This window comes from Microcaecilia unicolor, chromosome 3, assembly GCF_901765095.1.
Source record: "Microcaecilia unicolor chromosome 3, aMicUni1.1, whole genome shotgun sequence".
NCBI classification, from domain to species: Eukaryota; Metazoa; Chordata; class Amphibia; order Gymnophiona; family Siphonopidae; genus Microcaecilia; species Microcaecilia unicolor.
This window is the reverse complement of record NC_044033.1, coordinates 336563677-336591174: the sequence shown is the minus strand read 5'-3', so window position 1 is coordinate 336591174 and position 27498 is coordinate 336563677. Positions and strand designations below refer to the sequence as shown.

The window sequence follows — 27498 nt, the reverse complement described above, 5'->3', positions numbered from 1 at the left end:
TGGGATCTGAAATAGGGGGAAGACAATCCACATAGGAACTCATGAAAGAGTGTATTCTATATAATGCAATATCTTTAAGTAAGACGGTTCAAGTCAAAATTCAGAGGTCTATAACAGGGGCAACTAAACAAAACCATGCACGGGAAAATTATCTAAACAAAAAAACATGCATCATGCGTACAAAAAAACACTTATACTCACGCGTCTTCAAGAGCGTCCCGGTGGCGGAACCTAGAACAGAAATTACTAATTGGCGGAAAGCTCAATGCTTTAGCCGCAAGTTAAATGAACAGACGCATGAAAGTCACAAAGATGAACAGAGTATTTAAGAAAATAGTGTCAGTGTGCATACTACTCTACCCCTAATTAATAAAAACTACTCCCCAGAGTGTGCTTCTAAAGACATAAAGAAACTGAATTCCTCTGCCTGCCAAAACCTCTCCCAGATAAGTGGCCATGAGTTCCAGCCCATGATAGAGCCCCCAAAAAGGGGCATTGCGAACACTCCCATAAAGAACTCACAAGACCAGCGAATAAGGTCTCATGAGTGGAGGAGCAGCGGTCCGAAGGGTTTCCGCAGATTAGGGAACCTCTCATATGCGACTAATCTCCCCAAGGGACCTGCAGTGAGTTGAGAACCTCTCATATACAACAACCCATTCAATAATTTGTGGTTAGGGAACCTCTCATATACAACTAACCATCTTAGAACATTGAAAGGTTAGGAAACCTCTCATTTTAAACTAACCATTCAAGAATATGGAGTGCCCGAGTCCACCTGTACACAATCGCAACGAAAGTCGTTAGACGTCTCTTTATTAACCCCGCGGTCATCTGTACAAGTAACTCATAGGTGGGCAATAATGCCGAAACCGCAGGCCACTCCGAAGATGGAATGGAAGTCTGCTTAAAATCTAATAATTGAGATACCGTCATCCATTGAAGGATTTGTGGCCCTCAAATGGGTGTGAGTCCCAGACATCAGACATCGGTATCTAGCCCAATAGTTATAGCGTGACACTGGTATGCAAGAAAATAAAAAGCAGAATAAAAATATAGCCTATCCCAGGGAAGAGTCCCTGAAACAAACTACAAAGATAATAAAGATAAAATAGATATAATAAAAAAAGGAACTTAAAAGAAAGATTTGTAACACTTAACGTATGTAAGCTCTTGGGGGATGGTACCATGAAAGAGTAACAAGACAAAAGATTTGCTTATTAAATAATTCTTAAAAAGGAACTCAAAAGCATTAAAATAAGACAGCCGACAGTGAAGAGGCCCGCAAAACCAGGACAACACAATACAAAATAAAATCATTCACACTGTTGCACAGCATAAACATGCATAAAAGTTAAACACAAGAGTGACAGAAGCAAAGTAGGAGAGTAGGTGGGACTTGGAAAGAAAGAGGAAAAAAAATGAATTTGATGGACAAGCTGAGCAAACCAATGAACAACAACCTTCGTCTGTTCACCATATCAGAGGAGGAAAAAAACTGTACAACAAAATTGGATTTTCAAGTAATGAAACAAAAAATCCCCTAGTAAAAACAAACTATAAATCATTATAATGGAGCTCGCATAATATTATACTGCAAAAACAAAACCCATTCTAGACAAGCAAAGATGTAGCGCTACGATCGCTAAAATTGAAACCGAAAGCATTCAAACACTGCTGTTTGTCATATACTGAGACTATGTATCATAAAACAGGGTTAAACTTGCAGAGAAGTAAATATATGATTGGACTAAGAACATTGCCGTACACTATCTATTTATAGAACGCAGGCACAGTATCGTAAGCTTAAATCACTTGTATGCAGGAAAGTTACGGGCAAGCAGTTTTACAGGAAATGAGTGCATATTAATCATGCCAAGCAGAAATCATGGCAGAAGCTCAGTCCCGAAGTGCATGCATCAGCGGCCAATAAAAACAAAGCAAGTGTTTGAAAAGGACCGTTTAAGTTAGGCTCCAAGGTCAAACAGATGCAGGTCTAAAATTCTTAGTATGCAAACTGTGGCGTACGATAGCAATTAGAGAATAGCATTGTCCATTTCAGATACAATAATAGCCAGGTGGCAGGCAATACCCCTAATGGGAGTTTTAGCAGAGAAAGAAAAATAATTAACAGCACGGAAGACGGTAGCAGTCTGTCAAAAGTGATGACACACAATCTCTACAACGTACGACGTGACAATAAGCTCTCAAAGACAAAATAAAAATACGGGCTGACAATACTTAAACTTGCAACAGACCTGTCACCAGAAATATGTATAGTGAAAGCAATGAGTAACAAAATGATATAGCAAAGAAATCACAGACAGAGATAAGAACGTAACCTTGCTGACATAAGGGCAGGGAATATAGGCAAGAGAAAAAGTAGATTCCAATGCGGGAAACACCGGAAGCGGTACCAAGTGCAGGGCAAGAAGTTATAACAGAAATTATTTTTAAACAAAATGTTACAAGAGATGCCCAAGCTAAAGATTAGCAGAGTCAAGAGGGAGAGAATATTGAGGAAGTGGCCACCGCCCAAAAAGGAGAAGTGGAGCATCTACGCACTTTTAATGTGAAAGGAAAAAGGAGAGAAAAACAGAAAGACGGGACTTATAAGGACTTATAAGGACCAGGTTCCATCCGGAAAGAATGAACAATATGTAGAAATGTCCGATGTTAGACAAAGAGAGAGAGAAACAAAAAATTTTAAAGCAAAGTAAGCATATGTAAGCTCTTCGGATAAGATACGTTCACTATACAATACAGACTATAATAGCTTAAGAGGAAGCAGGTGTTTCCTACAGTCATACAGTTATGGCGTACTGAGATGAGACATAAGAAATGCAGAGAAGAAGAAAGGAAATAGGCTATAGATTAGTGTTATATTATGATTTTAAAACCCTAAAAGGCTGTGCCGTAGTCCTAAAAGTGAAAGCAAGAAAATACTTCCGTACATTGCTACATGCACAGAAGTGCACATATACTGAACTCGGCAACATGAGCCATCGAAAGATAAGTAATTTTACTACTTTGATACTTGCAGAGAAAAGGTACCTAACATTCAGATGAAGCAGATTAAACATGTATAAAGCGGTAAATGCGATACCACAGGAAACAATGGCATCCAGTATTTTTATAAAATGTGGGCACGGTATCAGTGTACCAAGAACAACTACTGGCATCCTATAAAGGGAAGTATAAGGGAAAGAAGAATATGTTTTTCTGTAACTGGCAAGCAAAGAGTTAGTTCAACAGGAAATAACTATATATCAATTATGACTGCAACTAGCAATGTATTAAGCGAAGTTCCGGAAGCACAAAAACTGTGTTACATGGGGCTGCAAAAAGAATAGCTTTGCAGGGCAGCAAAATTGAAAGGTCATACTAATGTCTTGTAAGCTTGCAAACGAAGTAAAATTCCGACGAAAACAGACAAAAGGGGGACAAGAACAACGCCCAAGAAGTAAAAAAAAAAATGTAGAACAAAGCAGTTGTGAAAAAGAGGTCAGTAGGACAACGCCTTAAAGAAGGAACAGGAAATGCGCTTTATAGTGAGAAAACAAGCAATGTAAGGATGCTATAAGAAATAAGTAAAACAGAGGTGGACCCGTAGGCTCACCGATTAGGGAAAAAATTAGATTAGACGGACATAAGAGACGTGGAACATATAGAAAAAACAAACGGGAGGGCGCTCGCCCACAAACGATAAGATGAGGACAGAAGGTAAAGACCAGGAAATGGGCGTATCAGCAGAAAAGATAGCAAAGAATCATAAAGTTAATTTTCACAGAAAAGCTGCAATACAGTTTGAAAGAAGGGGAAAACCCAAATCACAGGTTTCAGCGAAGCCGAAGTGTTTTTAGATGGCAGGCAAGGGCACCAAAGAGAAGTGAAACAGAAGTGTTTGGGCAGGAAGAGGGGGGGGCCATGGGCTGTCAGAATGATAGAAGATAGAGAGAGAACAGAATGATTTGAAGGCAAACATATAAGGGTAAAATACACAGGGGTACAGGCAGAAAATAAGGAATATAGGCTAGAAAAACAAATGTGGGACAGAGACGAAAGACACGAAATGTCAAGGCGTTAGGCCAAGAATAGCCCGCATTAGACCGCACACTGACAATCGTGGTGAAAGAGAAAATACAGTCACCATCTGCTAAGTATGGTCTCCCAAAACTTAGAATCGAGATGGCATTCAGATTCTTTCATACAGCAAACACTCAAAAGGAACAGTATATAGGTGAGGAATACAAGATGAAAGATAAGGACCGTCAGATGGACAGAATAATACAAAGACAAAGAAACAGGTGTGTTAATCCAGTGCAGGAGAATAAGAAATGCAGGAGACAAAGGAAGAAGGCAGAAAAATAGGAGAGTATTTAATGCAGGGGTGAGAAAAAGAAACGGACAGAACATAGTGCCCATTACCCCGCAATAGGGCAATGTCCGTAAGAGGCAGAAGGAGAGAGAGGAAGAGAGAAAAAATGAAGGAATGACAGAGGAGGGACACGATAGAGATAATGGCCGGGGAGATAGGTCAGAAAAGTAGGAGAGAGAAATAGAAAGAAAATTAAGGTGACAGAAAGAAAACATAGGACACTGAACGCACAGATTAAACATCCCCTCTTGCGTTCAAATGGGGGGGGAAGGTCAGCGAGTACGCTCAACGACCGGGGCTCACCACTGTTTTGTTACTTATTTGTTTGACCTCGTTTTCGTCCTCCTTGGGCTATTCCATGTGGAGGATTGAACGTACTAAGTTCATCCAGAAGATTCTGAATTGTTTTTCTTACTTCCATTGTCACCCAGTCCCATGGGGGTCTGGTCTGGGCAGGCATCAACAGCCGCAATTCGAAACTAATTCCCATAACTACTGCTTTCTGTCTTTCTGGATCTAGGCATATTCTGGGCCATTTATGTTCCCACATATAGTCTGTTAGAATCTATCAGTATTTTATGCACCAAATGAGTGTCTGGTGTGTGTTTAGTTTTGTTTAGTTAGTAAAATAAGGAATACTTGAAAATAAAGACAGAAATAGATTTCAGATAGAAAGATATTTATTCTTACCAATGTTTCAATTCAGTACAGACATCGGACAGATTCTGGGTTCAATAGCACAGCGCTCCGCCGTCTGAGAAGTGCTGAGGACGACTTCTCAAATTAAGCCAAAATCTCTCTTCTTTTATACACTTACCTCTCCATAGAAGTCTATGGAGGGGTACAATTTTGTCAGTTATTTCTCAATTTCTGCGGTTATACTTTCGCGTCCTGCCATCTGTGCATTTGTACCCAGCTCCTTCCGTTCCATCTATTTCAACAGGTTGCCACATTTTCCGGTTATGTCAACATGTTTTTAGAACAAACTGTTTTTGCGGTTACTAACATATTTTTCTGTTGAGATACCAGTTTCACATAATGTTTTTGCAACACCTCTCATCACATCTTCTGATCTCTGTATCATTTTATACATTAATATAAAAAATAAACCCCATTTTGAGAGCCACATTTTTTTCCATTTTATCCATCATTCTTTCATTACAGGTGCTACATTTTATTCGAATATTGTACCTGTTTGTGTTAAGACTCATTGTTCAGACCTGCTTTCTGCAGATTCTCAAATATTAATTCATTTGTTACTTGTTTGGCCTAATCAGTACTTTTTCAGATGTTTTTGGCTCTGTGGCTTTGTCCATCACAATTCCTGTGGTAGATCTAAAACCAGGCCATATATTAACAAAGTGAAACTAGGAAATCAAGTACGCTAGCGTTTAACTATAGAAAAGGTGATTACGACAAAATGAGAAAAATGGTAAAAAAAAGACTGAAAGGAGCAGCTCGCAGAGTAAAAAACTTGCATCAGGCGTGGATGCTGTTTAAAAACACCATCCTGGAGGTTCAGGACAAATATATTCCACGTATTAGAAAAAAGGGAAAAAAGACTAAACGTCAGCCGGCGTGGCTAAACAGTAAGATAAAGGAAATCATTAGAGCCAAAAAACAATCCTTCAGAAAGTGGAGAAGAGAACCAACTGAAAGTAACAGGATAGATCATAAGGAATGCCAAGCCAAATGCAAAGCGGAGATAAGGAGGGCAAAAAAGGACTTTGAGAAGAAATTAGCGTTGGAAGCAAAAATACATAGTAAAAATTTTTTTAGATACATTAAAAGCAGGAAACCGGCCAAAGAGTCGGTTGGGCCGCTGGACGAAAATGGTGTTAAAGGGGCGATCAAGGAGGACAAAGCCGTAGCGGAGAAATTAAATGAATTCTTTGCTTCGGTCTTCACCGAGGAGGATTTGGGGGGGACACCGGTGCCGGAAAGAATATTTGAAGCGGGGGAGTCGGAGAAACTAAACAAATTCTCTGTAACCTTGGAGGATGTAATGGGTCAGTTCAGCAAGCTGAAGAGTAGTAAATCACCGGGACCTGATGGTATTCATCCCAGAGTATTAATAGAACTAAAAAATGAACTTGCGGAGCTACTGTTAGAAATATGCAATCTGTCCCTAAAATCGAGTGTAGTACCGGAAGACTGGAGGGTAGCCAATGTTACTCCGATTTTTAAGAAGGGTTCCAGAGGAGATCCGGGAAATTATAGACCGGTGAGTCTGACGTCGGTGCCGGGCAAGATGGTGGAGGCTATTATTAAGAATAAAATTGCAGAGCATATACAAAAACATGGACTGATGAGACAAAGTCAGCACGGATTTAGTGAAGGGAAGTCTTGCCTCACCAATCTAATGCATTTTTTTGAGGGGGTAAGCAAACATGTGGACAATGGGGAGCCGGTTGATATTGTATATCTGGATTTTCAGAAGGCGTTTGACAAAGTGCCGCACGAAAGACTCCTGAAGAAATTGCTGAGTCATGGAATCGGAGGTAGGGTATTATTATGGATTAAGAACTGGTTGAAAGATAGGAAGCAGAGAGTAGGATTGCGTGGCCAGTATTCTCAGTGGAGGAGGGTAGTTAGTGGGGTCCCGCAGGGGTCTGTGCTGGGTCCGTTGCTTTTTAATGTATTTATAAATGACCTAGAGATGGGAATAACTAGTGAGGTAATTAAATTCGCCGATGACACAAAATTATTCAGGGTCGTCAAGTCGCAGGAGGAATGTGAACGATTACAGGAGGACCTTGCGAGACTGGGAGAATGGGCGTGCAAGTGGCAGATGAAGTTCAATGTTGACAAGTGCAAAGTGATGCATGTGGGTAAGAGGAACCCGAAGTATAGCTACGTCTTGCAAGGTTCCGCGTTAGGAGTTACGGATCAAGAAAGGGATCTGGGTGTCGTCGTCGATGATACGCTGAAACCTTCTGCTCAGTGTGCTGCTGCGGCTAGGAAAGCGAATAGAATGTTGGGTGTTATTAGGAAGGGTATGGAGTCCAGGTGTGCGGATGTTATAATGCCGTTGTATCGCTCCATGGTGCGACCGCACCTGGAGTATTGTGTTCAGTACTGGTCTCCGTATCTCAAAAAAGATATAGTAGAATTGGAAAAGGTACAGCGAAGGGCGACGAAAATGATAGTGGGGATGGGACGACTTTCCTATGAAGAGAGGCTGAGAAGGCTAGGGCTTTTCAGCTTGGAGAAGAGACGGCTGAGGGGAGATATAATAGAAGTGTATAAAATAATGAGTGGAATGGATCGGGTGGATGTGAAGCGACTGTTCATGCTATCCAAAAATACTAGGACTAGAGGGCATGAGTTGAAGCTACAGTGTGGTAAATTTAAAACGAATCGGAGAAAATTTTTCTTCACCCAACGTGTAATTAGACTCTGGAATTCGTTGCCGGAGAACGTGGTACGGGCGGTTAGCTTGACGGAGTTTAAAAAGGGGTTAGGTAGATTCCTAAAGGACAAGTCCATAGACCGCTATTAAATGGACTTGGAAAAATTCCGCATTTTTAGGTATAACTTGTCTGGAATGTTTTTACGTTTGGGGAGCGTGCCAGGTGCCCTTGACCTGGATTGGCCACTGTCGGTGACAGGATGCTGGGCTAGATGGACCTTTGGTCTTTCCCAGTATGGCACTACTTATGTACTTATGTACTTATGTACCTTTGAAGTTGTGGTGTGTGTAGCATTATTTGATTTTTTTTTTTTTTTTTTTTTTTAAGATAAAGGCTTGACTTGACTGTTGTCTTTTACTTACCCATTTCATTTTGAATGATTTTCTGTTTCTCTTATTCTTTCTTTTTTTTTTAATGTGAAATATTACATGTTGTAAACCATGTAGAAGTATGTTGATAGGTGTATATTTAATAAAATAAAATGAAAAACTAATAACACTTTGATGTAGGTGTCCTGTTTGCTGTTCCAGGCATTGGTCACAGTCCAGGATGTTGCTGCTTATTTCTCGGAAGTGGACTGGGACCTTCTGGGAGAATGGCAGAAGGAGCTGTACAAGAAGCTTATCAAGGAGATTCATGACATCCTCATCTCACGAGGTGAATATGTTTCTCTGTTATCTACCACACAAGCACATAATGGGATCAGTGTTGTAAAAATCACAGGAACTAGATATCATGGGCAGCTGAAATTTAGATCCTGGCTTCTGATACCATCCCATATGCAATAGGAGCCTGTGAAAGACTCCACTGCTACAGGATCTGCAAAAGATGCTGCTCTCTGTTGTAAGATAAAATGTAGACCTTAAACTAGAGGCCTCCCATTCCTATACAAAATATTTTGGCACAGAAGACCAGAGAGAGGATTTACCTCTCATTTCTTCTGAGACATCTGCATAAGGTGATTACATATCAGCTGCACACAAGTCTGGCTAGGAAGGCTATGAAGAGAAATGTCTGTACCAGGAAAACTCTGATATAATCTAATCAAGTATCAGGCCACTTCTACCTCTTCTCTCCAAGCTTTGCCAGACAAATACACATACCCCAACATATCTATACACACACCTCCATGCACACATCACACATGGCTCCATCAGAGAAAGAACCTCTCCAGTAATTTTCCTACTTCTTATTTTCAGGTTATTCAATTGTTAATCCTGATGTTATATTCAAGATTAAAAAGGAAAATGAGAAATATTTCACTCAACAATTTGAGTGGGAGGCAAAAGAAAATCCAAATGACTCCAACAGTAAGTAAATGTTTTGGATTTAATGGGCTTTTCATTTTGAGATCACAGGAGATGATGTAAAACATCAAACATTTGGACACTTAAATCAATTTCCTATTTTAATATTATCAGATACTTGGTTGATTCTTGTAAATGTGTTTTCTCATCACAGGCCTTCCAGTCATAATGTCTGTGTTCTCGCTGAGTGTTAAACAAGAGGAAAGTCTCCCCTTCATGGATCTTCCTGAATCAGAGATGTCGGAACAGACTCCTTCTTCTGTAACAAGTAAGTATAAAATTCCTCCTGCACATCTTAAGTCAGCTGGGATCATTCATGAATTCAGTGCTGGTGGGATAAAAGGCTGTCATCTCCTCCTCTTCTTCCACTGCCAGTTTAATCTGTCCAAAATAAGGAAACAATCTGTGGAGGTGGAGGAGGCACTGATAGAGGTGGGTATCTAAGGGGTGGGATCAGGTCTGCAAAACCCTTGAACCTAGAGTGTCTTGGGGTTGAGAAAGGGCTACTGGAGGTGGAGAGTCTTCTGCACTGTTGTGAAGGAACATGACTGATGAACATGGTGCAGTTTGACTTAGTCATGGACATTTTGTATTGCTGATAGATGAGCGCAAATCAAAGTACATAATGCAGTTTATTGTAATGATGCCATTCCCAGTTCCAAAATTGAGGCCGCAACCTCCCACAGCAGTCTCGGCTGCCATTTTCTTCTGTAACTTCAAATTTATGAATTTTCAAGCAAAATAACTGTCAGCATCTATTAACAGAAAAAAATTAAGAATAAGTGTGCATTTTGCTACATACTACTACTACTACTACTTAACTGCCACTCCAATAATTAAAAACTAAAAATAGACCCTTTCCATCCCTTATCTCCCCCCTCCCCCCTTCCACTCCTTTCTCCAAAACTCACAGAATGTCCTTCCAACTGGAGAAGTTTTCCCTACATTTCTTGATAATATTTCCATTTATTATGTTGTAAGGCAGTCAATCTATATCATTTGCATATAACACACAGTGCCTTTTTAACCATCTCTGTAGTTTGCATGTCCCGTGTATTCCAACGTGAAGCAATCAGCAGTTAGGCTGCTGTAAAAAGCCAACAGCATTAATTTATCCAGAGCTCCCGTTATCCCTTCCACTTTCCCACTTAATAGGGCATTTTCCATACTGCACGGTATACGAGTCTCGAGTAACTGTTGCTCATATGCAAATACCTCCTTCCATAATTTCTGGACTTTACGACGGTGGTTCCCAAACCTGGTCCTGTAGGCACCCCAGCCAGTCAGATTGTCAGGATACCCACAATGAATATTCATGAGAGAGATTTGCATGTACCCTCCTCCACTGCATGCAAATCTATCTCATGAATATTCATTGTGGATATACTGAAAACCTGACTGGCTAGAGTGCCTCCAGGATCAGGTTTGGGAACCACTGCCTTAGGACATTCCCACCCGATGGTGAGGGTGTGGCTGGAGGGGAACTATACTCAACATAAACCATTCCCTTTCCTCATAATGACCTGTAATGTCATCTCACCAGTACATAAGTACATAAGTAATGCCACACTGGGAAAAGACCAAGGGTCCATCAAGCCCAGCATCCTGTCCACGACAGCGGCCAATCCAGGCCAAGGGCACCTGGCAAGCTTCCCAAACGTACAAACATTCTATACATGTTATTCCTGGAATTGTGGATTTTTCCCAAGTCCATTTAGTAGCGGTTCTCAATAATCTGAGGTGCATATGACAATTAATGAGATTGCAGAGAGATATTTTTCCAGACCTCCTCAAAAAACTCTCTATTTAAATTCCTCTCTCATACCCCCCTGTAGGTAGCCTTCCATTTATGTAAGGTGTTGGGGAGCCCATAAACATAAGATATATAACCCCCTACCAACTTGTCCACCCACTGATGTTTCAAAAGCCAACTTAAGGCCTCCACCCCCTGGTACTAGTTGTTCTACCTGAATGAAATGTTTAACTTGAAGGTAAAGGAATACATCTCTAATTGCCAGTTGGTAGCAATCTTGTAACGTTCCAAAATGTAGAATATGCTCTCTAATTTTATTCTTTATAATAGTCTCTACCATTTTGGCCTTCACTTACGTCATGTTCACCAGTCTATAATTTTCCAGATATCCTCTGAAACATTTTTTTTAAATCGTCTTACATTGGCCACCCTCCAATCTTCTGGTACCATGCTTGAGTTTAAAGATAAATTACATATTACTAATAATACAAGTTCATTTTTCAATTCTGTCAGTACTCTGGGATGAACACCATCCGGTCCAGGTGATTTACTACTCTTCAGTTTGTCAAATTGCCCCATTACATCCTCCAGGTTTGTAGAGATTTCATTCAGGTTCTTTGTCTACTATGTTTTGTCTCGTCAGCTTTGAATACAATTTCTGGCACCGGTGTCTTTCCCAAATTTTCCTCAGTGAAGACCAAAGTAAAGAATTCATTTAATCTCTTTGTTATGGCTTTGTCTTCCCTGAGTGCCCCTTTCACTCCTCAGTAATCTAGCAGTCCAACTGATTCTTGTTCCGACTTCTTGCTTTTAATATACGTAAAAAAAATGTTTACTTTTATGTTTTTGCCTCCAATGTAATGTGTTTTTCAAAGTCTCTCTTTGCTTTCCTTATCAGTGCTTTGCGTTTGACTTGATATTCCTTAATCATGTTTCTTATTATTTTCAGTCGGATCCTTCTTCCGTTTTCTGAAGGATTGTCATTTAGTTCTATAAGCTTCCTTCACCTCATTTTTGTATCCATGCTGGCTGTCATTTGGTCTTCCTTCCTCCTTTTTTTAATACATAGAATATATTTGGCCTGGGCTTCCAGGATGGTATTTTTGAATAGCATCCATGCCTGATGTAAATTTTTGACCTTCACGGCTGCTCCTCTAATTTTTTTGTTTGTTTGTTTTACCGTACTTCTCATTTTATCATAGTCTTCTTTTTGAAAGTTAAATGCTAACATATTGGATTTCCTGTGTGTACTTACTCCAAAGCCAATATTAAATCTTATCATATTATGATCACTGTTATCAAGCGGCCCCTGCACCATTGCCTCCTGCACCAGATCATGTGTTCCACTAAGAACTAGGTCTAGAGGGTTTTTTTCTTCCTTTTGTTGGCTCCTGTACCAGCAGCTCCATAAAGCAGTCCTTGATTTTGTCCAGGAATTTTACCTCCCTAACATGCCCAGTGTTAAATTTACCCAGTCAATATCAGGGTAATTGAAATCACCCATTATTATTGTGTTGTCTAGTTTGTTTGCCTAATTTCTGATAACATTTCTACATCGGTCTGTTCATCCTGGCCAGGCGGATGGTAGTACGCCCCTATCACTGTCCTTTTCCCCTTTACACATGGAATTTCAGTCCATAGGGATTTCAAGATTTCTTTTGTTTCCTGTAGAATTTTCAGTCTATTTGATTCAAGATCCTCCTTTAACATATAAAGCTACCCCACCGCTAATTCGATCCACCCTTTCACTATGATATAATTTGTACCCTGGTATGACAGTGTCTCACTAGTTATCCTCCTTCCACCAGGTCTCAGAGATGCCTATTATAATCTAATTTTTCATTCCATAGCGTCCCCAGATCAATCCAGAGACTTGTGGGTTATGCCCCTCCTCTAGCAGGTTAGATAGAGAGAACTCAGAAGTTTGCTACAATAGAGCATGTGCAGCCAGCCTCACTTCAGTGTTTTCTCTATCTAGCAGGTAGAAGGGAGCATAAAGTGTAGCTCTGTGGCCTGAGGCTCCTATCCCGTTCCCTCGGGTGTGTTGAGCTTTCTCTGGGGTTGAGGTGCTGGAGCACATTCTGGGATACACCTGGTGGTGCCAGGTCCCTACCCTTCTCCCCCTGTCAGCTTACTTAAATTCTGTTGAGTATTTTGGCTGTATTCCTCTCCTGTCTCTTAAAAAAAAAAAAGAAAGAAAGAACCAGACGGAACGATTCTCTAGTCCAGCCTCAATTTGGCTTGCTTGGCGCTTGGAACAATTCTCTGTTCAGCTTAATTGGAACGTGAGCAGGGCTGGGACTACAGAGAAGGTAAGGCTTTTGGGGCTATGTCCATTTAGTCGGAGTCCGTTAAGCGCAGCTCACGCTACGGGGCACTGTGGCACGTCACTTCCCTGAGAGTCTTGTTCCGTGACGGTAGTGAGTCCTAGTGCGGATCAGGGGATCGCTTGTTGGACACCACAGCGCCAGAAGGGATCGTTTCTCGCTTGGCCCTTTCTGCCTCGCCTCACCCCACGTGTGGAACAAACTCCCCGAGCCCATACATCAGGCCCCCTCCCTCCCCATCTTCAAATCCCTGCTTCCATATCATCATGCTGATCAATCCATAGACTGGTGGGTTGTGTCCATCTACCAGCAGGTGGAGATAGAGAGCAATCCTTTTGCCTCCCTATATGTGGTCATGTGCTGCCGGAAACTCCTCAGTATGTTCTCTATCTCAGCAGGTGGTGGTCACACACAGCAGCAGCTCTGGCTAGGTCTCCAAGCCTAATTTTTAGGTTTTGTTGAGTACCTGGAGTTGAGGGCTCTTCTTGAACAAGTGCAAACCTGGTGGCACCAGGTCCCTCCTTTTCTCCCCCCTCCCGCTGGCTCCGTTTAAAAAAAAAAAAAATGTGGACGTCCTTTAAGGGCGTTTATTTCAACGTTTATATCAGCGTTTATTGCAGCTGCTCACTGGGACACCAGTTCGTTACAGCTCGGAACGAGAAGCAGGTAATTTTTACCTTTTGTAGCGGGCAGGGGGGTTCCCCGATCGGGTTCCACGTGGCCTATGGCGTCGGAGGGTGAGGGCGCGAAGAATCGCTCCCCGGACCGCGTGTGCGCATCTAGCGGGGATGCGGGGGTTTCAAAACCTGAATCGCCTTTTTTGGGCGTCAGTTTGGAGGCCGGTCAGTGTCCCGGTTCTTCCTCCAGTGCGGCGGTTTTTCCCGCCATAAACGCCCATCCCCCGCTGCTCGGACGGCTTCTTCTTGGGCCGCCCTCGAGGTGGGAGACGTTAATACTATGGTCGCCCTTGATTCGGGCGACGGCAAAAAAGCGGCCAAAGTTAAGCACCGTTCTTCCCGCGTGGCTCCTTCTCGGAGTTTCGCGCTGGATGCCATTTTGGATGCGCAGCCTGTTTCTTCCCCGCTCTCGCGAGCGTCGGTTGAGGGTGCGTCTAGGGCCGAGGCCCAGGCTGCAGAAGTGCACGGTCTGGGGGGTTTCTCCCCTGAGTTCCATTTTGCTGCTGCATCAGGCTTTCCTTATGCAAAACGCTGCCCCTGCTCCCTTGTCCGATAAAGGGGTTGAGGCCTCCGGAAGCAAACACCCTCGGGTGGATTTCCAGGCCCTAGAGGACTCTGTCTCCTCTGATGTAGATGAGGGCAGCATATCTGAGTTCTCCCAACGGTCCTTTGGGGATTTCTTGGAGGAGACGGATTCCCGCTCGGATGGAGTGGATGACCCCTCTGCAGCGCAGATCTTTCGCTCAGAGGATTTGCCCAACCTGTTAGTGCAGGCCATGAGCATTTTGAAGATTTCCTCTCCGGAGGACGTCTCTCCTTCAGCCTCTGTTGGCTCCGCCATTATGCTAGGGACGAAGCGCCCGCCTAGAACCTTCCACGTGCATGAGGCCATGCGCACCTTGATTTCGGCTCAATGGGATGTCCCAGAAGCGAGTCTCAAAGTGGCTAGGGCTATGTCCCGCCTCTATCCTCTGCCTGAAGGTGAACGGGAGGCCTTTCTTTGGCCTACCGTGGATTCTTTAATCACTGCGGTGACTAAGAAAACGGCGTTGCCGGTGGAAGGTGGCACGGCCCTAAAGGACGCCCAAGACAGAAGATTGGAGGCGGCCTTAAGGTCGTCCTTCGAGGCGGCTGCTTTAAGTTTGCAGGCCTCAGTTTGCGGCTCCTATGTGGCCAGGGCGTGCCTGACGATTGTGCAGCGGGCTTCCCCCTCGGATCCTTCCTTGAGGGCTGATTGGCCGGCCCTGGAATCGGGCTTGGCTTATTTGGCAGTCTTGCTGTATGATGTCTTGAGAGCCTCAGCTAAAGGTATGGCTCAGACAGTCTCTGCACGGCGTTGGCTTTGGCTGAAGCATTGGTCTGCTGACCACGCCTCTAAGTCTCGCCTGGCTAAGTTGCCTTTTAAAGGCAAGCTGCTCTTTGGGGTCAAGCTGGACAAAATTGTGACCGATCTCGGCACGTCTAAGGGCAAGAGGTTACCAGAGGTCAGGGCTCGGGCCAGTGGTGCTCGCCCCGGTTCCTCCAAAGGACGGTTTCAGGAAGCCCGTCGGTATCGCCCGGGCAAGTCGGGCTCCTCTGCCCCCTCTTCCTTCAAGAGGAACTTCTCCCCCAAGCAGCATTTCTTTCACAGAGACCGCCGTCCCGCAGGTGCGTCCTCCGGTCCTCCCCCAGGGCCTCGTACACACTGATGGGGCCCTGGTCCATGGCCCAGTGCATATTGGAGGACGCCTGTCCTCGTTTCTGGGCGAGTGGACCAGGGTAACTTCAGACGCTTGAGTGCTGGAAGTCATCAGAGACGGCTACAAGCTAGAGTTCTGCCGACCCTTAAGAGACGGGTTTGTGCACTCTCCCTGCAAGTCTCCGGTCAAAGCTGTGGCAGTGCAGCAGACTTTGGACAATCTGATCCGCCTGGGTGCGGTTGTTCCGGTGCCAGAAGATCAGCTTGGCAAGGGACGTTACTCCATTTACTTTGTGGTACCAAAGAAAGGAGGTTCTGTACGGCCTATCCTCGACCTCAAAGGGGTCAATCGGGCCTTGAAAGTTCAGCACTTCCGAATGGAGACTCTCCGCTCTGTTATAGCGGCAGTGAAGGCAGGGGAGTTCCTGGCATCCTTGGACATCAAGGAAGCTTACTTGCATATTCCCATCTGGCCTCCTCATCAACGCTTTCTGCGTTTTGCAGTCCTGGGCCGACACCTTCTCCAAAGTAATGGTGGTCATCGTGGCCTTCCTACGAAAGGAAGGAGTACAAGTCCATCCTTATCTGGACGACTGGTTGATCCGAGCCCCCTCTTATGCAGAGTGCGGCAGGGCTGTAGACCGGGTGATTGCTCTTTTGAGCTCCCTGGGGTGGATCATCAACTGGGAGAAAAGCCAGCTGCGCCCGACTCAGTCCCTGGAATATCTGGGAGTTCGTTTCGACACCCAAGTGGGCAGAGTGTTCCTGCCAGACAATCGGATTGTCAAGCTTCAGGCTCAGGTGGACCAGTTCCTAGTAGCCTCTCCTCTTCGGGCTTGGGACTATGTGCAGCTGTTGGGCTCTATGACGGCCACGATGGAAGTAGTGCCCTGGGCCAGGGCTCATATGAGACCACTACAACACTCTGCTGCAGCACTGGACTCCAGTTTCGGAGCATTATGCTGTGCGCCTTCCCTTGGACCCAGCGGTGCGCAAGGCGCTGAGCTGGTGGCTGAGGACAGACAAGTTGTCCGCAGGAATGCCTCTTTTGACCGCGGAGTGGGTTGTCGTCACAACGGACGCCTCTTTGTCGGGCTGGGGAGCCCACTGCTTGGGAAGGACAGCGCAGGGGCTCTGGTCTCCTGCAGAGGCAAAGTGGTCTATCAACCTCCTGGAACTCAGAGCCATTTGGTTGGCGCTTTTGGAGTTTCTCCTGGTACTGGCGTTGAAGCCAGTACGGGTCCTGTCGGACAATGCCACGGCTGTGGCCTATGTCAATCGCCAGAGAGGTACCAAGAGCGCCCCTCTAGCCAAGGAGGCCATGAATCTATGCCAGTGGGCGGAATCGAACCTGGAACAGCTGTCGGCGGCCCACATTGCCGGAGTCATGAATGTCAAGGCGGACTTTCTCAGTCGCCATACCTTGGATCCCGGAGAGTGGCAGCTATCGGCTCAGGCGTTCTTGGACATTACGAAGCGCTGGGGCCAGCCGAGCCTAGATCTGATGGCGTCATCGGCCAATTGCCAAGTGCCGCGCTTTTTCAGCAGAGGACGGGACCCTCGATCTCTGGGAGTAGATGCTCTTCTCCAACAGTGGCCGACACAGGAGCTTCTCTGTGTTCCCGCCCTGGCCCATGTTGGGCAGGGTGCTAGACCGGGTGGCAAAGCATCCGGGCCGGTTAATCCTGGTGGGTCTGGACTGGCCCAGACATCCCTGGTATGCGGACTTGATCAGGCTCTCAGTGGACGGCCCTCTGCGGCTGCCAGCGGAGCAGGGCCTGTTGCATCAGGGTCCCGTGGTGATGGAGGATCCCTCCCCCTTTGGCCTTACGGCCTAGCTATTGAGCGGCAGCGTCTGAGGAAGAAGGGCTTCTCAGACAAGGTCATCGCCGCTATGCTGAGAGCGAGGAAGCGCTCTACTTCTACTGCTTACGCCAGGGTTTGGCGTACCTTTGCATCGTGGTGTGAGGCAGGCTCTCTTTCTCCCTTCACTGCTCCAATTTCTTCAGTGTTGGCGTTCCTGCAAGAAGGTCTGGAGAAAGGCCAGTCGCTCAGTTCCCTTAAAGTCCAGGTAGCGGTTGTGGCTTGCTTCAGGGGTCGCCTGAAGGGTGCTTCCCTGGCCTCGCAGCCAGATGTGGTGCGCTTTCTCAAGGGAGTTAATCACCTATGCCCTCCTCTGCGCTCGGTGGTTCCTGCGTGGAATCTCAATCTGGTGCTAAGAGCCTTGCAGAAGCCGCCTTTTGAACCCTTGTTGAGGGCATCTCTGAAAGACCTGACGTTGAAAGCAGTCTTTTTTTGGTGGCTATCACTTCAGCCAGACGAGTTTCCGAGCTCCAGGCGCTATCATGTCAGGAACCCTTCCTGCAGTTTACTGAGGCACGAGTGTCTATTCGCACGGTGCCTTCCTTCCTGCCCAAGATTGTTTCTCACTTCCATGTGAATCAGCAGCTCTGCCTACCCTCCTTTCGTAGGGAGGACTACCCAGAGGAGTACTCTGCTCTCAAATATCTAGATGTGAGACGAGTCATCATCAGATACTTGGAAGTGACCAATGATTTCCAGAAGTCGGATCATCTGTTTGTGCTGTTCGCAGGTCCTCGTAAGGGTCTGCAGGCTTCCAAGCCTACAGTGGCACGATGGGTCAAGGAAACCATTGCAGCGGCTTATGTGGCCGCGGGGAAGATACCGCCTATCCAGCTGAAGGCTCGCTCCACTAGAGCACAGGCAGCCTCGATGGCAGAGGCCGGGTCTGTCTCCTTGGAAGAGATTTCCAAGGCGGCAACTTGGGCATCGGCTCATAGCTCCTCCAGGCATTACTGCTTGACTGTGGCTGCTCGGGCGGAGGCCCGGTTTGGAGCTTCAGTGTTGCGGTCAGGGATTTCTATGTCCCGCCCTGGGTGAGTACTGCTTCGGTACATCCCACCAGTCTATGGATTGATCAGCATGATGATATGGAAGGTAAAATTATGTATCATACCTGATAATTTTCTTTCCATTAATCATAGCTGATCAATCCATAGCCCCTCCCAGGTATTTGTTCTGTTTATATTCTGGTTGCATTTCAGGTTCAAGTTTAGTCTTCTGTTCCTGTTCAGGAGAATCTTTGTGTTCAAGTTTTTTCAATTGAATTCTTCTGGAGTTGAGACGATTTTGTGTTACAGTGAGCTGCTGCATTCCTCTCCCCTGGATTGAGACCTAAATTCTGCCGGCGCTCCCTCCCGCTTCGTGCGGCTGTAGGGCAGCTTTGTACCCCTCCCGCTTCGGCGGTGTTGGGGTCAGTCAGCTCCTCCCGCGGTTGCAGGATAAGCCAGATCCCCCCGCTCCGTGGGGATGAGCTGGACGGATTCCCCTCCCCCACTTGTGTGGGGATGAGCTGGGTTGATTCCCCTCCCCCGTTTCGGCAGTGGTGAGCTGGGCAGAGTGTCCCTTTGTGGGTGTAATTCTCTAAGTGCCGAGTCCTGCGGCTGGAGCTTTGATATCGACATACTGAGGAGTTTCCGGCAGCACATGACCACATATAGGGAGGCAAAAGGATTGCTCTCTATCTCCACCTGCTGGTAGATGGACACAACCCACCAGTCTATGGATTGATCAGCTATGATTAATGGAAAGAAAATTATCAGGTATGATACATAATTTTACCTTCTCGTAGCTTTTCTTTGCACCGCTTCCATTTTTTTTAACATCCTTCACAAGTTATGGCCTCCAAAACTGAACACAATACTCCAGGTGGGGCCTCACCAATGATTTGTACAGGGGTATCAACACTTCCTTTCTTCTGCTGATCACACCTCTCTCTATACAGCCTAGCAACCTTCTCACTACAGCCACCGCCTTGTCACACTGTTTCGTCGCCTTCAGATCCTCGGATACTATCACATCAAGATCCCTCTCCCCCTCAGTACCTATCAGACTCTCACTGCCTAACACATAAGTCTCTCATGGTTTTCTACTCCCTAAGTGCATCACTTTGCATTTCTTCGCATTGAATTTTAATTGCCAAACCTTAGACCATTCTTCTAGCTTCCTCAGATCCTTTTTCATGCTTTCCACTCCCTCCCGGGTGTCCACTCTGTTGCAAATCTTAGTATCGTCCGCAAATAAGCAAACTTTACCCTCCAACCCTTCTGCAACGTCACTCACAAATATAATGAACAGAATCGGCCCCAGCACCGATCCCTGAGGCACTCCACTACTCACATTTCCCTCCTCCGAGTGAACTCCATTTACCACCACCCTCTGTCGTCTGTCCGTCAACCAGTTCCTAATCCAGTTCACCACTTCGGGACCTATCTTCAGTCCATCAAGTTTATTTAAGAGCCCTCCTGTGGGGAACCGTGTCAAAAGCTTTGCTAAAATCTAAGTAGATTACGTCTATAGCACGTCGATGATTCAATTCTCCAGTTACCCAATCAAAGAATTCAATGAGATTCGTTTGGCACGATTTCCCTCTGGTAAAACCATGTTGTCTCAGATCTTGCAACTTATTGGCTTCCAGGAAATTCACTATCCTTTCCTTCAGCATCGCTTCCATTACTTTTCCAATAACCGAAGTGAGGCTTACCAGCCTGTAGTTTCCAGCTTCTTCCCTATCGCCACTTTTGTGAAGAGGGACAACATCCGCCGTTCTCCAATCCCTCAGAACCTCTCCCTTCTCTAAGGATTTATTAACCAAATCTTTAAGAGGACCCGCCAGAACCTCTCTGAGCTCCCTCAATATTTTGGGGTGGATCCCCTCCGGTCCCATGGCTTTGTCCACCTTTAGCTTTCCAAGTTGTTGATACACACACTCTTCCGTGAACGGTGCTCTATCCACTCCATTTTCAGGTGTACTTTTGCCAGTCCCTCGTGGTCCTTCTCCAGGATTTTCTTCAGTGAAAACAGAACAAAAGTATCTATTTAGCAAATTGGCTTTTTCTTCATCATTATCTACATAGCGGTTTGCTGTATCTTTTAGTACAAAAAACAGAAGAAACCAGTCTTCGCAAAACAGCGAAGATGACTAACAAAAATAATCCAAAATTAAAAACAAAAAAAGGTCAAATTTATATTTAAAAATACAAATACATAAAAGAATTAAAAAAAGACACTTGTTTATAAAAAAATTAAAACACTTTATTAACTAAAGGATAGCAGGGAGAAAGGGACTCGACACAGCTGTGTTTGGGCTGTGCAGGCCTGCGTCAGGAGTCTATTCAAATGAAAACATATAAATAACATAAAATGAATAAAAGCATATAAATATAAAGAGACATTACCAATATTTAAAACATCCACCTATTGCAAGAGAGGTCATCACATGAACATAAACCAAAATATGATGGTCGAATATTGACTAGACTGTCCTATTATATATCAGAACTAGTCATCCTTCTGGAGAAATACAGAAGTAAAATAGGAATAATATATGAATAATATATGGTTAACAAAAACAGACTGATTCTTCAAATAATATTCTATTAACCATACACAAGATGATATAAATATCTCTCTAGTGATTATCAAGCTCAATGGGCAGTAAACAATGTACAATGAATAATTTAAAAACTGATCAGAATCGAATCAATGTCAAATAAACAATAATAGGAAATTAATAATTATTGTAAAGATATTCATAAATTTTTATATGAACAGTATTTGAATATTGCATATTAAGGCTGTGTATAAGAAATATAATATATAGCAGATATTTACCTTCTCACCGTGTGTTGATTTTGAATTCTATCCAATTATAAAGAAAATATGTGTGTCTGAAAAAAGATTATACCATGATGAAAAATGTAAAACCCAATGAATTAATCTGGAAATACAAATATCTTAATGAGGTGAAATATTAAAAAGTAAATCTTATGGTAACTTATAAGGACTCCCATCCTAAGCTTGAAATGATAAAAAAACATGTCGTCAAGTGTATGTAAAAGGTTTCTCAATTTAGTGGTAAGAATTTTCTTTATAATTGGATAGAATTTAAATCAACACACGGTGAGAAGGTAATATCTGCTATATATTTATTTATTATATTTCTTATACACAGCCTTAATATGCAATGTTCAAATACTGCTCATATAAAAATTTATGAATATCTTTACAATAATTATTAATTTCCTATTATTATTTGACATTGATTCGATTCTGATCAGTTTTTAAATTGTACATTGTTTACTGCCCATTGTGCTTGATAATCACTAGAGAGATATTTATATCATCTTGTGTATGGTTAATAGAATATATTTGAAGAACCAGTCTGTTTTTGTTAACCATATATTATTCCTATTTTACTTCTGTATTTCTCCAGAAGGATGACTAGTTCTGATATGTAATAGGACAGTCTAGTCAATATTCGACCATCATATTTTGGTTTTATGTTCATGTGATGACCTCTCTTGCAATAGGTGGATGTTTTAAATATGGTAATGTCTCTTTATATTATATGCTTTTATTCATCTTATGTTATTTATATGTTTTCATTTGAATAGACTCCTGACGCAGGCCTGCACGGCCCAAACACAGCTGTGTCGAGTCCCTTTCTCCCTGCTATCCTTTCGTTAATAAAGTGTTTTAATTTTTTTATAAACAAGTGTCGTCTTTTTCATTTTTTAATTCTTTTATGTATTTGTATTTTTAAATACAAATTTGATCTTTTTTTGTTTTTAATTTTGGATTATTTTTGTTTTTGTTATTCATCTTCGCTGTTTTGCTTTTCTGTATCTTTTAGTCTCACAATTCCCTTTTTAGTCATTCGCCTTTCACTAATATACCTGAAAAAATTTTTGTCTCCCCTCCTTACATTTCTAGCCATTTGTTCTTCCGCTTGCGCCTTCGCGAGACGTACCTCTCTCTTGGCTTCTTTCAGTTTCATCCGGTATTCCTCCCCGTGTTCCTCTTCTTGAGATTTTCTATATTTCTGGTACGCCAACTCTTTAGCCTTTATTTTCTCAGCCACTTGCTTGGAGAACCATATCGGTTTCCTTTTTCTCTTGCTTTTATTTACTCTCCTTACATAAAGGTCTGTGGCCCTATTTATTAGTTCTTTCAGCCTGGACCACTGTCCTTCCACTTCTTGTACATAAGAATATTTCTGGACCCTCCTTGAGAAGGTTCAATGGGTGTGTACATCTTTAATGGAAGGAAGGAAGGGATCAGGATTAGGGATCCTACTCTAGGTTTTCACTCTTCCACTCTTCTTTCTCAGACAGGGCAGTACAGTGTTTTTAGTAGTCAGGCTTACTGCTGTTGACTACATGTTTCTGTGGGAAATGTTACATTTTGAGGTTAGTGCAGGCCTCTCAGGTTTCTCTCGGTTTCCTTGGTAACCCTGCACCTTCTGGGCTCCCCTGGTGGCATTTGCTCTGTGGGTATTGTTTACATCAATCTAGTTTTATTGAGGAGAGCAGCTGGCCTTTCAGCCTGAAGGTTTATAGGTTCAAGGCTGGTTTTTCCATCCTATTAGATACTGTGGGCTCAGCTAAATTTCCAGTGGGGCATATTTTATTTCATTATCTCTTATGGCTTGCTGGGACAAGTAGTTCTTACATGACTGGAACAATTTTCAGAACTCTTCAGTATTAAATTTGCTCTTCTCTGTCTCTCTCTCTCTCTCTCTTTGCACACTGAGACTGGCCACACGTTTACATATTAGCCTCAGCTACCTGGTACTGCAGCGTACCCGGTACCTCTCATTGCTTCTTATGGGGTACCTAAATTTCATGAGGAGTGGCCCAGGAGCTACTTCAGTATAGAGATAGCTTAATAGTGATTGCAATCAGCTGAGAGTAAGCACTGAGCTCTAGGGGTGCGGCTTCACAACCCACTGTAGCTTGCTTTTGTAGCATGCAATGGTACTACAGACATATGCTGCTACACCATCTGTCTCTGGTGTAACTGGTAGTACGACTGGATACCCCTCAGGGCGGAGTTTTCCTTCTGGAACAGCAATGAGCGAAGCTGTGCCAGGTTTCTTCCCTCATTCGGCTGAAGGCTCCAACAGCGTGGGACTATGTTCAGGGGACGTTCCTTGGGCCTGGAGCCGCATGCGGCCTTTGCAATGGTATCTACTCAGCCGTTGGTCTTTCCGAGGTTCTTAGATTTGTTTTCCCTGGACACCGTGAGCTTCTTTTGCTCTGGTGGTGGCTCAGGTCGGATACTGACTCGAGGCATGCCTCTCGCCGCGTTGGAGTGGCGTGTGGTTCTCGGCCACTCACCTCAGGGGAGTTGGTCCCCCTTGGAGTCCAGGTTGCAGTTCAATCTCATGGAACTTCAGGCATTTCGGTTGGCGCGCCTAGCTTTTGAGATGTTGTTGAGAGTTCAACCAGTCCGAGTTCTCTGCGACAATGTGACGGCGGTAGCATACGTCATTCGGCAGGGCGGAACTCGAAGTGCTTTGCTGGCAGAAGAGGCATCCGTGCTGTCTCTTGGGGCAGAGTAGCGTCCAGTTCGGTTGTCAGCGGCTCACATAGCGGGAGTGCTAAGTGTACAAGCCAACATTTTCAGTCGGAATCGCTTGGATGCCAGGTAGTGGGAGCTCTCTCCACCGGCTTTCAGCCAGATTTTGGATCGCTGGCAGACTCCAGTGATGGATCTCATGGCTCGATTCTACACTACCAAGGTGACCCGGTTCTTCAGCAAAGGGCAGCTGTGGCCAAGTGGTAACAGCACTGGTCTTGTAATGCAGAGGTGGCCGGTTCAAATCCCACTGTTACTACTAATAAAGCTGTGAGCAACACCAATTAAGAGGCAGAGAGTTTGAGTCCGAAGGAATAGACGCTATTCTTCAGCCGTGGCCGTTGGAGCTTCTATATGTATTTCCTCTGTGGCTGATGGTCGGTCGAGTAGTGGGGAAATCTCTCGTCTTCCGGGTCCGGTAATACTTATTGCGCTGGACTGGCCCAGATGTCCTTGGTATGCGGGCTTGATTCGCCTCCTGATCGACGAACCGTTCCATCTGTCTCACTGGCCGGATCTTATCCATCATGGGCCGGTAGTCATGAAAGATCATACTCCATTTGGGCTTATGGTCTCGCCTTTGTATGGTCGCGTCTGAGGCGCCCAGGATAGCCGGAAGCGGTTTTTGGGACCATTTCAGGCGCACAAACGTTTCAGTTCTACGGCGTATGATGGAGTGTGGAGGTCGTTTGTGGCTTGGTGTTCCTTAGCAGGCATTTCCCCTCAATCAGCCCCTCTTGGGTCCGTTCTGGCCTTTTTGCAGGAAGTGATGGATAAGGAACTGTCGCTAAGTACGTTAAAGGGGTCAGTTAGCAGCATTGACTTGCTGGAGGGGTCGTTCGGGGAGCCAGTCCTTAGCGTCTCTTCCGGAGTTCATTCGTTTTCTTCACGGTGTAGGGCATCTCAGACCTCCTTGGGTTCCGGTGGTGCCGGATTAGAATTTGAACCTGGTCCTTAGGGTGTTTTGGCGGTCTCCTTTCGAGCCCCTGAGTAAAGATCTTGACTGTTTTCAAGTTGAAGACTGTGTTTCTGGTGCCAGTGGCTTCAGCCAGGCGGGTGTCTGAGCTTCAGGCTCTTTCGTGCAGAGCCCCCTTTCTCTGTTTTTTTCGGAGGCGGGAGTGACAATTCGAAGGGTGCCGTCCTTGGTTACTAAGGTAGTCACGCGTTTTCACGTTAACCAGGGAGTGGTGTTGCTATCCATCCTTAAAGGAAGAGGATTTCCCTCACAATTTTCGAGCTGTACGGGGTTTAGACGTTAGGAGACCTCTGATGTGTTTATTTGGGAGGCGACTAATTCGTTTCGAAAGTCAGATCATCTTTTTGTGCTGTTCGCAGGTCATAAGAAAGCGAACATGTCCTCTAAGGCAACGGTCGATCAGTGGCTTAGGGAGGCTATTGCGTCGGCTTACCTGTTGTTGGGGGATTCTTTCCCTATTCGCATTCGGGCACTCTCCAAGAGAGTTCAGGCCACTTCTTTTGCGGAGTGTCGTCTGGTGTCGTTGGAGGACATTTGTTAAGCAGTGACTTGGTTGTCTTGGCATTCCTTTGTTAAGCATTTCCGTCTTGATGCTGAGCGTCAAGAGGCGCTTGTTGGGACTTCTGTGTTGGCGGCTGGAGTAGGCCGGTCCCACCCTTGATGAGGATTGCTTTGGTACATCCCACAAGTCTCTGGATTGATCTGGGGACGCTATGGAAGGTAAAATTATGTCTTACCTGATAATTTTCTTTCCATTAGTCCCTCAGATCAATCCAGAGCCCCTCCCTGGGATTTGCTTTCGTAATCTCTGATCGGATTCAGTATACTTCAGTCAGTTCTGTTCACGTTCCTTTGTCTCTGGACAGGTAAGGCTGTTAGTGTGTGTTTATATTTACATTTCTAAGTTATAGCAGCTCGGAGAGTTTCTTCCAAGTTTATGCTGCTTTTGCAGAGACAGGAGAGCGTTCTATGGTTCTTACTGCTTTGGTATCGTTATACTGAAGTGAGGCTGGCTGCACATGCTCTATTGTAGCAAACTTCTGAGTTCTCTCTATCTAACCTGCTAGAGGATGGGCATAACCCACAAGTCTCTGGATTGATCTGAGGGACTAATGGAAAGAAAATTATCAGGTAAGACATAATTTTACCTCTAGGTCAATATATTCTATCTCTCCCGTCTTATTTCTTAGGCTACTGGCATTCGCATATAGACATTTCAAACTATGTTTGCTCTTCCTATTTACATCTTGCTAAGCAGTTGACAATTTTAGCTTGCAATCTTTGTCTGCTTTTTATCTAAAGACACTGGGCCTACTATGGTCTCTATTGCAACCTTGCTATCAGGATGTCCTGTCTTCCCTGTTTTGGTGACATCTTTGAAAAATATCTTGTTCTGAACCATATGCTTTTTGAATTACTGTCGGCCTTCCCCCAATTTCTAGTTTAACAGCTGCTCTGTCTCTTTTTTAAATGCAGATGCCAGCAGCCTGGCCGCACCCTGGTTAAGGTGGGGACCATCATTCCGGAATAGGCTCCCCCTTCCCCAGGTTGTTGCCCATTTCCTAACAAATCTAAAACCCTCCTCCTTGTTTGCGTTGTATGCGGGTTCACGTTCAATCGAAGCATGTTGAGTCACCAGTGCATTTCCAAAGATCTTATAAAAAGGTTGACGTCATAATTGAGTTGGTGACAAGTTCAGTCTAACTGGACCCTGTCCTGGAATCATTCTCTTTCTTGTATGTCATTTCATGGTGGTAGTGTAAGATATACAAAAATGGGTTAACTCGGTTCATTTTTAACCCCCTAGAAAATTTTGCACAACACTGAACTGGAGAGAAATGAAAACATGAAGGACCCCAGCACAAGTAAGTGAATGTTTTGGAGTTAAAGGGCTTTGCATTTTTAGATCACAGGAGATAGTCTTCAAAATCAAAGATGTGGAAAATTAATGTTATATTAGATAAACAGATTTTATTGGGGCTCGCTGAATACCCCTTAATTTTCTCATCACAGGCTTCCCAATTGTACGTCTGTGTTCTCATTGAACATTAAACAAGAGGAAGATCTCCCCCTCATGGATCATCCTGAATCAGAGACATCTGAACAGGTTCACTCTCCTGTAACAGGGCAAGTATAACATTTACTTTTTATTTTGTTCTTAACTCATCTTTATAAAATTGGCCAGATAAACATTCTGTGCCAGTGTTCCCAAGCCTGGTCCTGGAGGTACCCCAGCCAGTCAGGTTTTCAGGATATCCACAATGAATATTCATTATCCTACCCCTGTGAGAAATTTCTTCAATAAGTTTACACTGAACATATATTGACTTTCCCCAGTAACTCTGATTATTTTAAATATTTAACAATTCTTTGTTTATTATACCATCACAAATTTACAAATCTGTAAACACTCCCTTATCTTCACTGCTTCAATCATTCATACACCACACTACACTCTAACGTTAAATACACAGTGTGAGCAATTCAAACTGTATGCCACCGCTTGAAATCCAGCCTGTGTGCTGACAATACTGTTATCATTACGAT

At 44.2% G+C, this 27498-nt stretch overlaps 1 protein-coding gene across 1 annotated transcript in view; it reads left to right on the top strand.

Moving 5' to 3' along the window:
* The first annotated feature begins 8994 nt into the window (after positions 1-8994).
* LOC115466873 (oocyte zinc finger protein XlCOF7.1-like) overlaps positions 8995-27498 on the top strand; it is a 34853-nt gene continuing 16349 nt past the window's right edge. Inside the window, exons 1-3 of the mRNA XM_030198445.1 lie at positions 8995-9101; positions 9253-9366; positions 26965-27077. Coding sequence (XP_030054305.1) covers positions 27026-27077 — 52 coding nt within the window. The 5' untranslated portion in view covers positions 8995-9101; positions 9253-9366; positions 26965-27025. The remainder of the gene's footprint in view (positions 9102-9252; positions 9367-26964; positions 27078-27498) is intronic.